The sequence below is a fragment of the Catharus ustulatus genome, chromosome 2 (genome assembly GCF_009819885.2).
Source record: "Catharus ustulatus isolate bCatUst1 chromosome 2, bCatUst1.pri.v2, whole genome shotgun sequence".
Classification (NCBI taxonomy): Eukaryota; Metazoa; Chordata; class Aves; order Passeriformes; family Turdidae; genus Catharus; species Catharus ustulatus.
In genome coordinates this window covers 3,788,533-3,804,127 of record NC_046222.1, presented here as the reverse complement: position 1 = coordinate 3,804,127, position 15,595 = coordinate 3,788,533, and the positions used below count along the sequence as shown (strand labels likewise).

The window sequence follows — 15,595 nt, the reverse complement described above, 5'->3', positions numbered from 1 at the left end:
ATGTTTTCATTCAGCCTGCTGTACATTCTGCAGCTGAACTCTGATGTTCTCTTTTAGCCTTGTTACCCTGTTACAGTATAAACCAGGGCTAGGAGGCAAACACTCCCCACTTTTAGACAATGATCATTATCACTCTGTTTAGTTGAAAAAACCCCTTGGGGCTGAGTGATTTTCTGTTGAACAAATGTATGGTATAAACTGAGGAATCCTTTTGCTATTTCACATTCACAATCCACTGTGCAGTAATATCAATGATATTAAGCCCACAGGTTTGATCTCCTTCCTCATATCAAGCACCAAGTGACTCCCTCAAATAAAAGATGCCAAGATTAGAAGTGGAAAGATCCCTGTCATTACCAGAATTGTGACTTGGAATGAACTCTTTGATTAGAAGTGGATTAAATGCTGGTTTGGGATTACAAATCTCTAAATTAGACAGAAAATCCTCTTTGCCTCCGCTCAGTGAAGGTGTCCCAGCCCACACCTGGTAAACCAAGACAGGCTTAGGCAAATGGACAGGAATTCTGCTTTCTTTTTTGAAAATGCTGCTCACCAAAGAGAATCAGTAGTGTTTGTTAATTATCTCCTTGTTGATACCAGTGTATTCAGAGGATTTTCTCTGCAGCTCAAAGACCACTTGGTGTTCAGTCAATGCCATGGGGTAAAACCTCTCTCATCTCATCTTCCTTGTGCTGTTTTGGCAACAGTGACTGCCAGGATGGATGTTGGGCAGTATTTATTTGCTTAGGCCATAAAGTCACATTTTTCAAGGCTTATAAAGGCATTCATTGAAATTTGGAAATTGCCAGTCTTACCTGGAACACTTGTATGCTGAAGAACGTGCTCAGCTACAGCAGAGAGGAAAAAAGCAGAGAAAGAAAGAGAGGAGACTCTTTTCCAAAACAGGTAAATTAATTACTGTCAGTGTAGGGAGATATTAAAAAGCTTCTGTTGTTTCAGGAAGAAAGGTAATAAATTATGTGAATTCTAGTAACAGTACAGTGGTTTCTTACAGATTTTTACTATTATAAAAATTCTGTACTACGCTTCTCTAGATAAAGTATTGAAATGAAGTCATCAGTTAAACTTATTTGCTTTCAAATTTTATTCAGCAGAAATTACCTTGTTAAAGTTTAGTTGAAAAATGACAATATTTACAGATGGGTATTTTATGAATCTATTTGAGAATATCTGACTGAATAAATTTGCCTCTGCAAATGTGTTTACAGGATTGTCATTAATGTTTTGTGCTTATATTTAGTATATACTTAAACTCAATACTCTGTAACTTCACACCATCTATTATGATGTTTTAAAATCATATTCTTTGCTTTCCCACATTGCTTCTCTCTTTCAATTGTGTCTCCCTTAACAGCTTTATCATCTTCTCCTGGTTTACAAGCACTATGTTCATCTGAGAAGAAATGTAACATTTATGGAGGAATATTTTTTGCAAACTGGTTTTCCACCCAGGAGTTTGGAAAGGATCCCAGACAGTTTGCATTTAAGTTATTTATTCTTCTGGAACCTGAACTATGTATTATTAAAAACCAGAAAGGTAATTCTAGCCAGTGAAATAGTTTCTTTTTCTCACATCTAACTCTCACATTTCCATAAAATGCAATATCAGATATTTATATGAGAAAATTACCAGTCCATTTTTCAATTCTTCTTGCTATGAATCTGCTGTTAAAGATATTTAAGCTTGTTGCTTTGCAATAGAAATTTGGGTGTGAGCCTTAAAGCTGTAGGAAATACCACAATGCAAACTTTTGCAGCAGAGGTTTGTATGGAGAGATAGACCTGGAGGGTCTATGGGTAATAACAAACAAAAATATTAATAAGTAATACTTAAACCCAGTAATGGTTGCTATTGAAAAACCACACATACTTGAAGATGAGTAACACAGCTGACATTTTAAACAGTTATTTCCTGCTAGCCAGTGGAAAGTGTAGAAGGATATTCTACCTGGAATGGGGTAAAACAACTCAAACTATGCCCTGTGTAAGCAGAGTTATCTCCAGTCTTTTTCCATGCTCAATCACATGTACATTTACTAGTATGTTTTTGCCTCCATGCAGAAGAACAAGTGAACACTTATCAAAATAAATCAACCAAATACAACTTGTGAATTGGGATTATTGATTGCTTTCTATACACTCTTTAACCCCCTCACTCCTTTGGCTGTCAGCTGCAATTGCCATTGTCATTTATAATTGTTCCCATCGTTGCTTTTATGGTTTTCCTGCATAGGCAACAGATCAGCCACGTTGTGCAGCAAATCTGTCAGCACAGTGCAATCTTGTCTCCCCCTGATATTCATTGATCTTCTGGTTGCAGTTATTAAAAAAGCCCCAACCCTTCATATATATCTCCTGCTCACTCGAAATATCTGGCTCTTTGACTTATTGTACCATTTTCTTCTTTACTTTCATGGTGGTGGAAGAAATTGCATATTGTATTCAGATATTTCAGATGGAAAAGCAATCATCTGTGGTTAATAATGATACTAATTATGAAAAATGATGACCATGCATTCCCTTTGAAAGAAAAGGAAAAAGAAATAGTCTGGCTATATCTTATCTACAGGACTTTATCTTTTCACAGCTGTTAGTAGGAACAATTTTTGTCACCTATTTTTCTACTAGAACCACATCTCACGTCAAAGCACCTGAATATCTTTGAAAGTCAGGTCCTGTGTGTCTGAACACAGACATCTGAAGGCAAAGGATCCTGAAGAAAGTGATATCCAGTTTCCCAGCTGTAACCTATGAAAGCAGAATTATGGAATTTAGTTATGTTAGATAGTGCACCCTGGTCAGATTAAGCTGCTGTTAACAGGGTGTTCCTGCTTGACTGGTTGACAATGTGCTTTTTCTTCACTGCTTATCGTCCTGTGAAAGATGTAGCAGCAGAATTGACAGTCATGATGTATGGTTTGCTAACTGCAAAAAGGGAAATGCAGAACACAGAAATGTGCCTGATTTGAACTGCAGGAAACCAAAATGGCCCCTTGATTTTCGGAACAAAATTCTCAGAATGGAATGCATGAAAGACAAATGTAAATTTTTCCAGAGGGTTAAAAGCTAATTTCTTCTAAGTATATGTTATTCAGAACTGAGTATTGTTGATTCTTAAATTGCCAGCAACCTTCAACACATGGGTGCAGGAGGGTTTGTATGTCTAATTTGAAATGTCCACACAGATGCATGAGTGTGTAAAAATAGCTCAGGACTATCAACATTAATTACATTTCTTCCAGTAGCAGTCAGGAAGGGTAACTTATTTTGCAAGAAGGCTACAGATACTTAGTGTAGTCTGTGTTATGTGCACAGCTCTAGCTTCCAGCTCTGTATTTTGGATGATACTTGAATAAACTGAGCTCATAAATTTGGCTAACAATGCAGGTGGTGGCTGTGGGTTTTGTGTTAATTTGATGGCCACGCCAACGCTGGATTCAGTAATGTGTTACAATATTTATCTATGAATAAGGGTACAAAGGAAAATAAAGGGAGTGAGCCAAATTTCAATTTACAGCTCCACTTACTGAACAATTTATAACACAGCTGAGATCCTGCTGTTTTGTCTGTCATTATGTGCACAACTTCAATAATATTTTATCAGAAAAATTCAGCTTTGTGCTCAATGCCATGTAAATTCCACTACCTAATATGACACACATATAGGCTCACCACCACAGTGGATTGTCCTTAAACAGCATTTTAATTTTGCAGAATCTTGCTTCCTGGGAATACAGTTTCATCATCCATGACCAAGGTAAGAATATTGTCAATATTGCCACTAATGTGACTCAATCCTTTTGTATAGCAACAAAATATACAACACTAAAAAATATGTCACCTTCTGAAATGGACTCTGAACATAATTTAACAGGTGGGAGGAAAAGGCAACATTAAATTCATTGCAATAAAGGTTCAAAAGTCCTAAAACACAATATCTTGGCTGAAAAAGAGATGAAATCATTATGTCCTGAATTTTTGGGAAAAAAAAAAAAAAGTCAGATATTAAGAGCTTCATACAGCAAATTCCAGTGAAAGAGGATCATGCTGCTGCTTTGCCTCCCTCATGGACAAGGTAAGGTGCACTGATTTTAGGGCTTTTGTTGCACTGAATGGGTTACAGACAATAATTTGAAAAGAAGCTCAATGATTAAAGCTTTAAATTTGATCTGCAAATGTGGGCCTGAAGATTGCAATACTCCTCACAATTTGAAAGCCATTAAATCAAAACAGTGAGGAGACGATGGAGTCATAAGTGTCATTCCAAACCCAGGCTCAGTGTCTGAGGATGTGAGTTTACACAGAACTAGAGGTCTAGGTGCTGTCTTCATTTATCCTCCTTTTGTGAAGGAATATTCTGAAAATCCTTCTGGAGAATACAAATGTACATAGTGCTGTCAAAGAAAATAAATGCCTTAAAAAGATTCCTCTTGTACATGTCACAGGTATGAACCCTTCAATAGTCAAAATTTGGAAATGGAAGCAATTCCTTAGAAATAATTTCTAAGACTTGGAAGCTATTTAGAGTAAAGTTTGTGGGGCAAGGGAAGAAACAGATTATTAATGTAATAAAGCCCTTGTATGGATTGATATTTTTTATTAAACCAGTATTACATAGTACTGATTAAGTTTTGCTTTAAACTATTGTGTAAGATACCATCAAGCTCAACTGAAGATTCCAGTCTGGATTTCTTCCAGCACAGTTGCAATAGTCAGGGACCCCTTTTCATGCCTTTTGTAGGTACAGTTATGCAGCCTGATTTTTTTCTGTAGGCATAGCTTTAATTTAATTTATAGACTTTTCATGGAAAGTCTTCAACATGATGTAGAAACGCAGAGACATCTTATTTCTCTAGAGCCCAGCTTTCAGTGTTGGTCACATGTTTGTACTGGAGAAGGAAGTTATTGTTTTCACATCTGTTTATGAAATAGCAGCAGCTTGGCCACAGACATAAAACTCACCTGAGCATGCCCTGGCACACCCAAAAGAGCTCCCAGAATTATCACTGAGCTAACATGGCTTGAAGGAAACACGGATGTCTTCATGAAGTGCCCAAGCATCTACGGTAAATTTGTGAGGCAATCAAGCAGTCTTTTATGGCAAACCATGCAAGGAATGGTGTTGCTAAAAGAAACCCAAACAGGAATAAAGTTTCCCTTGTGAGTTCTGGTTAGCAATACGAGTGGATTCAGGTTTTGTGCCATGGTGTGTTTGCCTTGGTCCAGCAAATTGCCCTTGAAATGAACTCCCTGCTAACAGAAAGCTTGTGCTGCAGCAACTGTTCTGCCTACTGCTCTCTGTGACTAGGGATTGCAGCTAGGACAAATGAGAAATGAAGCAATAAGAAAAGGGAATTAAAACTCTCTTTCAGACCTACTTTTGAGCAGGATTAGTATAGCATTTCTTTCCCCCTGTACAGTACATATTCCACAGCAATTTTGAAAACAGTGTAATTTGAAAGTTAACATTTGCTTAGCTGGTAGCACCAGATAAAAGCTCTCATTTGCAGTGAGCAGGCAAATTTGTTATTGCCCCAGTCAATAGCTATTGACCTGGTACAGCACTTCTGCTTATTACAGCCAAATCCTTTTTCTTTTTTGTTCAATAGTCAATGACACTGTAATGGAAGGCACTGCTTACAAACTGATGCAATATCTATCAGCAGCAGCTAGAAGTTAATGACTAATGGTTACACAGAGGAAAGCATGTGCTAAGAACAGCAGTACACATCTATTAATCAAATTTACTGCATCTGATGTGCCTTTATAGCTCAGTGGAACTGTAAGACACATCAGATAAATAGTTTCTGTTGTTATTAATCAAGGTTTTAGCACAAAACACCTTTTATTCATGCTATCAATACATGAATAATTTGGGTAGGACAAAGTTTTGTCTGACTTTTAGAGCACACCTTTCAGTTGTATGAAATTTGGATTCTGCAATTCTAGATTTAGGCAAGGCAACTGCTCTCCTCCAAGCTGAAGTCATGTTATTCTCTAAATACCCCAGATGGGGCAGTGTAAATGGAAAGCATCACCCTAAAGACAAAATGGGAAGAGCAGAGTGCATGTGTCCATGGCTCAGCCTGCCTTCAAGCTCCTTCCCTGTAGCAAAGCAATGCTGCTCTGGGGACAACCCTGTGCTTTACAATTTATGGAACTAGCACTTTTCTGTGTCTAGGGGCGAACTTTGCTCATAATTCATGTATCCTCTTTTAATTCTATAATCATGGCTGTATACTGTAAATGTTTTTAATCCTGCCTGACACCAAAATATTTTCTAAGTTCCACTACCTATTTTATATCTGAGAGATGCATATTTTTAGACAACAGTGTGGCTATAACAGCAACACCCACTATTTTGATATTACCTTCAAACAAACATTACAAAACATTAATGAAGTCTGTTGAAAAGGAGAACTGCCAATGATGACTTTTTGGCTTACAGTTCTCTATAATCTTTCCTGTAGAACACCAACAAATACTCTAATATTGGAGCATTGATTCATCTGTTTGTTTTTCTTTTCTGAATGCCACCTTGATTTCTCTCTGGACTCATGATGAGACATTACAAGAACTTACAAATGTGGTAAAGATTAAACAATCCTGTCATTGCCAAGGACATTATTATACTGTATTCCCTATGCACCATAAAATTGGATTTAAACAACGCTCCTAAACAAAAACTTTTTGCCTTTTTCAGAAGAGACACACCCTACAAAATCCATGATATGGATCCTAATCAGATCTGTGATACTGATTCATCAACCAGCCCTCGTGGTGAAGACTGGTGGAAATTTAACTGCTGATATGCTCATTGTGAACCAAGGAGCTAAATTCACTCCAAGTTCCTACATATTTACATCTCTGGACAAGATCTCCAGTGCAGCTCAGCCAGCATTATCTTGTGCTCCTGTTTGATGCCACAGAGCTGTTACTGACAGGAGAGCAGTGGAGAGACTAAGCTGTGTCTTTACTGCAAGGCTGGGTTTTGTTAGTCTACAAACCAAACATACCTAAATAACAATAAATCTATCCTTGCAATACTGTGTGGGGAAAGAAAAAGATCATCTTAATTTAGAACCACAGAGAGACAGATTTCAACATGGTCAGATCATTGCACAAACCCACTGAAATTCCATTCCAACAACACGAGTTCAGGAGCTAAACTTTCCTCTTTGTTCTTAGCTTTCCACACATAGCTTTGGATGTTGCAATGAGATGAAAACAAGAAATATTCATAACATATTTATTGTGTTTACTCTAATGGTAAGAGGACACTGCATTATACACACAACACTTCCCTTTAAAAGAAAAATGTAAGTTCTGCAAATTAGCAGACATGGCTTAGTTGAGGCAATGATTAATTTTGAAAAGAATATACCATAAGCTTGTTAATTCATTACCCAAAAAAATTGTCCCTGAGGAAATTACATGCATGTTAATTAGACTTCTTAATTGTTAAGTGATAACTAGATAGTTCAGCCTTTCAAAAAATTCCATAACACCACTAAACCTGCTGGATTTCAGAGGCAAGGGATCTCTCTTGGCAGCTGCAACAGTTAGAAGAAGTAAAACATTTCAAAGATTATTCTGGAATTTTAGTCAATCATTTTCAGAACACAAGAAGCTACAGAGAGTTTACTCTCTCTGACAACTGCAAACCATACTGAATGAGGAAACAATGCTTAATTTCAACACTAAATGATACAGAATGGGAAAGCCAGCATGAAACCATTAAGGAAAAGTATTAGTGACTTACTTTTTGTCACAACTCCTTCAAGGCGAATGATATTCGGGTGATCAAACTGTCCCATGATACTCGCCTCCCTCAGGAAATCTCTCCTCTGCCTGTCCATGTAGCCACCCTTTAGAGTTTTAATGGCAACAGGGATCTCTCTTTTTCCTGGGGTCTTCAGACGTCCACTGCAAACTTCTCCAAACTCCCCTTAAATAGATAAAATATCTGTTCAGCAACTCACAGTGCCTGTGCAGAAAAATGTTCAAGGAACTCACACATCCCATAGAAGTGGACAGAGAAACAACTGATTGAATATTCAAATTTATGAGTGTCATCACATCCCAGAAAATCAAAATACTCAGCAGCACTTCACAAGAAATTATCACCTTTCCTTTGTGCCACAGCAGAGGTCATGAGACCCTGTACAGTGCCTGCAAAAGCCAAATCTTGAGCCCTCCCCACTGTGGCTCATCTTGCTTTCCTTTGAGACTGAACATTGGTATCAGTATGTTTGGGATATATCACTGAGCAAGGAATGCAATGACACTTGGACTTTTATTCCAATGATAATAAAATATCTATGTAAAATATCTATTGACAGAAATATTTCTCTCTAGGGGTGAAAGACCTACATATTAAGAAAATAATTCCTATAGGCACTAAGAAATAAGTGCTAAATAATAAAATAAAGAAAATACAGCACTAAGTGCACTAAGACCTATTTATTAGAAAAGCACTAAAACTATCACAACGCTTGACTATCCTTCAGCTACAGAAAGCATTTAAAAAGTACTCTATGCTGTTATGACCTAGAAAAGCGCTTGCACGTGATTTATTCAAATGGACTTCCACACCTACTTGAAATTAATTACATATTTCCTTGTTCAGACAGCCAAAGGCCAGTAGTCCAAGAAAATCTGGAGTTGTGCAGCGAGAGGAATCTCAAAACTTTCTCCTTATGTTTGCCTGTGTATGTAGGGCCTCTGAAGGATGTGTGTCTCCCTGCAATCTCCTTACACATTTGCTAATTAAGTCTGTATGGAAATCACAACTTTCCTTTGATCATGAAGTCACCCAGAAGTTATTTAGAGCCCCTACCTAACACACTCTTGGATGGCTGCAGGTCAGTTTTCAATGGGTCATAATTCAGTAAATGAAAAACAATGTTCACAGAAATATTTCAAAGAATTTCTCAGTGCAGGTAGCTTTCACAGCAAATCTAAATTTTTTACCCCAATCATTTTGGAATCAGAACTGCTAAAAACCAAAAAGCAAGTAATGAACAGATATATATTTAACTGGGGATTTAATTCTCCATTGAGTGTTTGTATTAGTTTTCTCTAAACTTTAAGGACAGAAGAAAACAAAGTAAAGGAACTCTATTCTGTAATAGCACATCTTCAAATATGAAGCAAATCTAGGAGAGAGGTACCTTAAAGGCACAGCCTTCACTTCAGAAACTATAACTCTCTGATGTTACAGGATTAGAATGGATATTGTCACAAGACTTTTCTTTTATTAGGTTCTGTTGCTTCCACTAAAACAAAGCTAAGTTTTATTAGTCAATGAGATCCAGGAAGAGTGAGATTAAAAGAACAATTTAATAGCTTGTCTTTCACTTCAATGACAGAGGCATCATCAAGTGCAGGACTACAATTAAAACAGGCTGAACATAACCTCTGAATAAATTAGCAGCTTCCTAAACAGCCAAAAAAAGTCAAGTGCTCCCAGGTCTTCTTTTTACAGTTCCTCCCACCAGTTCATTTCTATTTAATTTTAAAAAACAAATTAAAGATGCGTGCAAATATAAAACGTGAAAATACATGTCATTACAGTAATGCCTTGGGATCTTTTGACAAAAAGGAAAGTTGTGTGAGGATTTTCCTGTATGATTTTGCCCCTTTAAGCTTACAAGGCTCTCCTTAAAGGTTTGCTTGCCTGACTAGTTGCACTGAAGAAGCAGCAGGTAATTTAGACTTGTACAGTCCTCCCATCAAAGAAAGTCATGAAACCTGAATGTTTTGCAGGAGACATGCTCTATCAATCTTCTATTCTGTGACATGTTCAGCAGGACCAGAACACTTCTCTAAAGCCATGACCTTACTGCATCTTGCTAGTTTTTCAAGCTTAAATGCCTTAAATGAGGAAAATTTCCAGTTTCTTTCTCTTGATGAACCAGCTAAAAGCAAAAGTACTAGAGCCTCAATATACAGATTTTAAGAAAAATCTTGTCATTGATAAATCTGCAGAATTGCAAAATCTCATTTTAAGACTAATTTAGAAAGGATAGGTTATAGAATAAACCATTTTGCTACTATGAGATTATACAAGAATACTACTGCTTCAGAATTTCATAAATAATGGCATTCATCCCTCAGGGATTGTAAAAGGCTGTTACCAAAGGCTTTAAAATTAATTAAACTGAAGGAGGCAGCTGCACAAGTTGCAATTCCAAGATTTATTATCTGTACAACATCCAAAGCAGGGGAAGGACCCTCTGCTTCTTTCACCTTTTTTTGGAAAGTAAGAAAGAAATTTCCCTCCCCTTGGATATTGGGACTGATAAACTGGTGAACATAAAGACTACCAGCAGGCTTTTTGTGACATGATGTCAAACTCAAGATCATCAGCTTACAGAACAGACAGTTCCTGCATTTAGAAACTGAAGGTGTGCAATAACTTCTGCTTCTGTTTTAGACTAGATGGAGGTCAATGGCAAAACTTAAGGCATTGAATTATTTACACTGAGTCTGACAAGATTTCATCCCAGAGTAGCTTTTCTACACTTCTGTTCAGATAAAGAATTTTCAATGTTTTTCAAGTCAAAGGGGAATGGGTTCAACCAAAGGGGTTTTAAAAATCTAAGAATCTCATTCTCACTGCTCAAGTTTGAAGATAAACAGGATAAATGTTGACCCTGCAGCAGCTGAGGTTCATGACTGCATGTGTAATAAAGTTGAAGCTAAGAGCCAGATGTCAATGAAGTCAACATTTTTCTTGCTCCAGGGAAAAGGCTGATCACAACTAGAGAAAAAGATTGAGTCCATTGCCTGTTCAGTTTTAATAAAATGTAAATAATCTCTGGTTTAATGACATAAACCTCACCCATCTTACTGTATACTATACAAAAAGGAGCTAACTGAGCAGTCTAGAAATTTAATCTGTGCAAACCACACATCCCTTTCTGCATTCAGCAGCTTATATGTGATATTGAAAGTGAAACAGGAGTAGTAAAAGTATGATGTGCAGCCTGGAAATACTGCATGGGATCAGAACAAATATCTTACAGCACAGACAGTGGCTGCTGATAGAACTGGAAGGTCACAGCACCAAATGCAGCTCAACTCACTTCCCCATTTCAGACTTTACACTTGTGGGAGAACTTGCAGGAGATTTAGATCACGCAAAGAATGTTGTCTGCTCTGGGAAAAACTGAAGAGTTGGTCTCTTCCTTGAGTTTCAACATTTTAACAAAGAAAATAGGAGGACAATTGTAAATTTTAAGACAGACTTGACAAAGAACCTCTGGGAATTCATTCCTTGAAGAGGTGCTGAACCCTTAAACCAAATGGCAAGAAGAGCTGGGGCAGAAGAAAGTGTATGAGCAAGATAAAATTACCAAATACTTTAAAGTATACCTTGGGTACAGAGTATATTTGAGTAAGCTGTAAAAAGAAATTAACTAAAAATACTTGCATGGAGTGTCACAGCCATTGGAACTGCAAGTAGTGAATTATCAAGAACTTTTGGACATGGCTTTTTCCATTGAAAAAAAAAAACTGGAAACTGCTTTCAAGAAAAGAACAGTTTTAAAAATGTCATGACCGGAAATGCTAGAAATTTTTTTCCCAAGTATTTGTGATTTTCTCCTTTGGGAGTTTCAAAATGAAATCTTTTGGTTCTTGAATGGAAGTAATTTTTGTTTGAAAATTTAAAGTTACAGAAATGAAAAGTGAGAATTATTGGCCAAAATAAAATGCTAAAACAACAAATTTAGAAGTGCCTTATTCATTGACTTGTTAAATGATATTAATGTTTCATTTTGGAGAAGACCTTGATTTTTGGTTTCATTTAGGTGAAAATTGTAAACATATTTTAAAGGTAATTCTCTTGTGGTAAGAAATCTATTTTATATCCAATTTAAATGTGCAATACAGAATTAGAGAGAATGCACAGAAATCTTTAGGACTGCTGAGGATTATTCTGATATGTTATGTCCCTGAGTAGTTACTGCAGAACTGTGTGGGAATTTGTGCTCTCCCTGCCTCAGCCATGGTATTTAAACTGTATATTGCATGCATGGAAATGGGTTTAAATTTCATTTGCAAGTCCTGTTTGGTGAGTGTTTTTAAGTAGACAAATTACCCATGTAATTTTAGAAAATAAAAACCATAAAAATAAAACACATAGAAGTAAAATATGTCAAAGCATACACTTCCATGCATACAAGAAAATGTAGAGAGAAGCTGGGAGAAGAGTTTTCATAAATGAATTGAGATTAAGGACACAATTTAACTCTGAACTAAAACAAATAATCCTTGTCTGTTGTATTCAACTGAACTCAGCAGTTCCACAGCTGTGGAATGTAGCTCAATCTGCTTTATAACCTAAAACATCAATATCTATAGTGTGTCTGAAGAAAAGGAAGAAATAGAAGAAAGCAAACTGAATGTTTTCTGCAGAGATCAGCCCTCTGGGAGCTCTCCCAAGCTGATAATTCCAGAGGTGCATAGCTCCAGCTACAGATGATGTGGCCTAAGCAATCAGGCAAACTGGAGCACTCCAGCACTATGGACTGCAATGTGAAACAATTTTCTCTTTTACTTTCAGGTCGATATTTTCTCTCTCCTGGCTGCTACCAGACCTGGTTTTATTTCTGTAGGATTATTGCACAACATTTCTAGTGCATAAAACACTCCTTAGCAACATTGGGGATATTTCCAGGGTCATCAGTAGTAACATATTAAATGAGGGGTTTACACTGAAGAATACCCTTCCTTTCTAGAGTGACTAAGATATATGAAACAAATATAAAAAGAAGGGTTACAGGGCATTATCTTTCATACTGTATACATCTTATCAACAGATCTTCCTCTTTTCCCTCCCTGCCAGTGATCCTTCTCCAGACAGAAGAGCCTATCCCAAGCCAGCCTCTCCTTTTCCTCCCTCATACTCCTCCAGTTTTCAATTTTCTCAGTCTTCTACATTCAGAACTTATATCCCCATTGAAAGAGATTCTGATCTAATTTCACCCTCAGTGACTGAGAATACAAGAAAATAACTATGGCACATGCTGAGTGACAATGTGTTTTGAATACATCTGGCAAAAACAACAAAACAAAATAATAATAATAATTTTAAAAACCAACAAGCCAGGCAAAATAAAAATCAATCCTATGCAAAAAAATGACAGTTAATTAATTTCCTAATGCTTATGAAAAGCAGTATTGCCATGTCTGGAGATTTTTTTTACAGTAGGTATAGTTTTACCTGCCCCAATGACTCTTTCAATACGAATTCTTGAAGGATCAATCTCCTTGGCAAACTCATGGACAGCAAGGGATGGGTCTTCATATGTGTCTGGATCTATGTAGGTTTTGAGTCCTGGGAAAGGTACTGCAAGAAAGAGAGAATAATAGGAATCAGGAACTCCTTGCCATTCATGCATTGCAGCAATCGCTTTTTGTTTGCTTGTTTGTTTTGTTTGTTTTGCTTTTTTTTTACTAGACAATTGGAAGGACTGAATAATATATTACATCTTCCAGATTTAAAATTTCAGACCCCAACAGAAGAGCTAGCCACTTGAAAAAGGGTCTGCAGAGACACCAAGTGAGGGCTTAATGATAATGAAAAGCATGGTCTCAAAACAACAGTGATTGTTGCCAAAGCAGTTTATCTTCCCCTTTGCTGCTCCTTGGGCAATTGGGGCAATCTGCCCTTTACTTTGAAAACAGTTGTTTCTAGTTCTCTCCTTTCATTTAGGAGTGGATGGCTGAACATCCTGTTTTGCCGAACAGGTAAAATCTCTGAGTTCCTTTTCTCTAAGGGTGAGTCCTGGAGGGCTGTGCTGCTTTGTTCTCCTCTGATCAGCTGGAACAGCCTGAGAGCCAGGTGCAAGATGACAACAAAAATATCCAAAGCCATTTTCAAGATAATTCCTGTCTGTTTCCTTGGAGATGGCCACGGCAGTAGTGGGTTGGTGCCAGATTGCTTTGGCAGGCTCCAACAGGCTGTGATTTTCTGGCATGGCTGATATCCCTTGTGTTCCTGAGTATAGCATGTTCAAGAACTTGTGTTGTTTCTTCTGGACTATCTGGATGGGAATTCTTTTAGGCTGCTGCCATATCATGATTAAGTTCTGGAAAATTTTCATACATTATCAGAAGTTGATGCTAATAATCCATTAATTTATCAGGATAAAAAGAGACATCTGCAGCTGGGTTCAGAGAATCCCTTTAAAAAAAAACAAAGCATTTCTCAGCCTTCTTTCTCCTGTCAGTTAATAGCTGAGTCTAAAGCAGTAATTCCTCTTTATTCTTGGTTCTGTGGAGCACATCTATGAGTAGAGACTTAGCCCCCTCCAGGGTGATGCTGAGATCACTACAAATGAATGGGAAGGCTGTGAGATGGAGCTTTGTGTCAACATGAAATACAGTCACCATTTACCTGGCCTGAGACACACCGAGTGAGGTTTTTTCCAAATTCAGTCATGGTCTCAGAGGCATATATCAAACTCCCCAGGAGGAGGGTTTTTATATTATTTTATTTCTGGCCATGTTTGGGAACAAATGACAAAACCATCTTTTTAGGCAGTATACTTTATAGGCAAATGTGCCCTTTTCCTTGACAGAAAGAGACACTTGACTCAATGTAGTGGTGTCAGCTGAAAAAATATTTTACTTCTGGTAACTTCTGTGTTGATCATAGCATTTCCAGAAAATGATAAAAGAATAAAATCTGATACCCTTTGTGCAATACACTTTGAATAAAAAAAAATAGATTTAAATTGCTACTCTAACAGAAAACAGTAATGCAACTAATTTAAAGTAGATGGCTAAACTAAGCTATATAAAATAATTACTGCCCATGAGAGATCACCAGGATTTTCTCTCACTGTACTGATCAGTGAGCAGGAACATGAGGGAAGACAACCCATTCCACTTCTTATTTCTTGGGTGGCTGGAAGTGTAGATCCCTAAATCCAAAGAGAACTAGATTCAAATAAGTCATACAGTCACCAAGAGAGGAATTTTGAGGCAGAAATTCAGTACCCAGAAAAACTGAGAATTCAAAGTAATATACCTGAAAACCTCCTAAATATTATTAGCTGAATAGCAAAAAACCTTTATAACTAGAATAGATTTAGTGAAAAGGTAAACAAAAATAAAGACTGTTGATGATGCAGACAGTAAGGAACTACTCAAATAACCAGATTAAACATCAAGGGCAAAAGTTGTTCAGGAAACATTTAAAACATGATATAGATATTACAGTGTTGAACTACTTACAGTGTCCATTTTGCAAATGAGCCCTTCGTTTCTCCTCAGATTTCATTTTGGCCTTTATGTACCACTGGCATCTTTAAAAAAAACCAAGAGAGGTTTTAAACAAAATACTTGAGATTAATAAAATGGATGTTCACCAAGTTTTATCTGCAATTTTATGAAAGCCAAATTCTTTCCATTTGGAGTATATATTTACTTACGAATCTAAAGAGGGAAATATGTATGATGAACTACAAATAGATTATATACAAAGAGAAAAAGATCATGGTTGAATGATTTAGCATGACAATGACTACCTGAATTTAAGTTTGATGCAATTTTTTTTTTA

At 36.9% G+C, this 15,595-nt stretch overlaps 1 protein-coding gene across 6 annotated transcripts in view; it reads right to left on the bottom strand.

Moving 5' to 3' along the window:
* Window positions 1-15,595, bottom strand: part of EPHA6 (EPH receptor A6) — a 363,966-nt gene that overhangs the window by 80,675 nt on the left and 267,696 nt on the right. For all 6 annotated transcript variants that reach the window (XR_004420696.1, XM_033085021.1, XM_033085038.1 and 3 more), the window contains 3 exons: window positions 15,271-15,341; window positions 13,253-13,378; window positions 7,784-7,969 (listed from right to left, as the gene is read on the bottom strand). Coding sequence is in view for 5 of the 6 variants with exons in the window: in XM_033085021.1 (XP_032940912.1) it covers window positions 7,784-7,969; window positions 13,253-13,378; window positions 15,271-15,341 (383 nt within the window). In the remaining variant the exon portion in view is untranslated. The remainder of the gene's footprint in view (window positions 1-7,783; window positions 7,970-13,252; window positions 13,379-15,270; window positions 15,342-15,595) is intronic.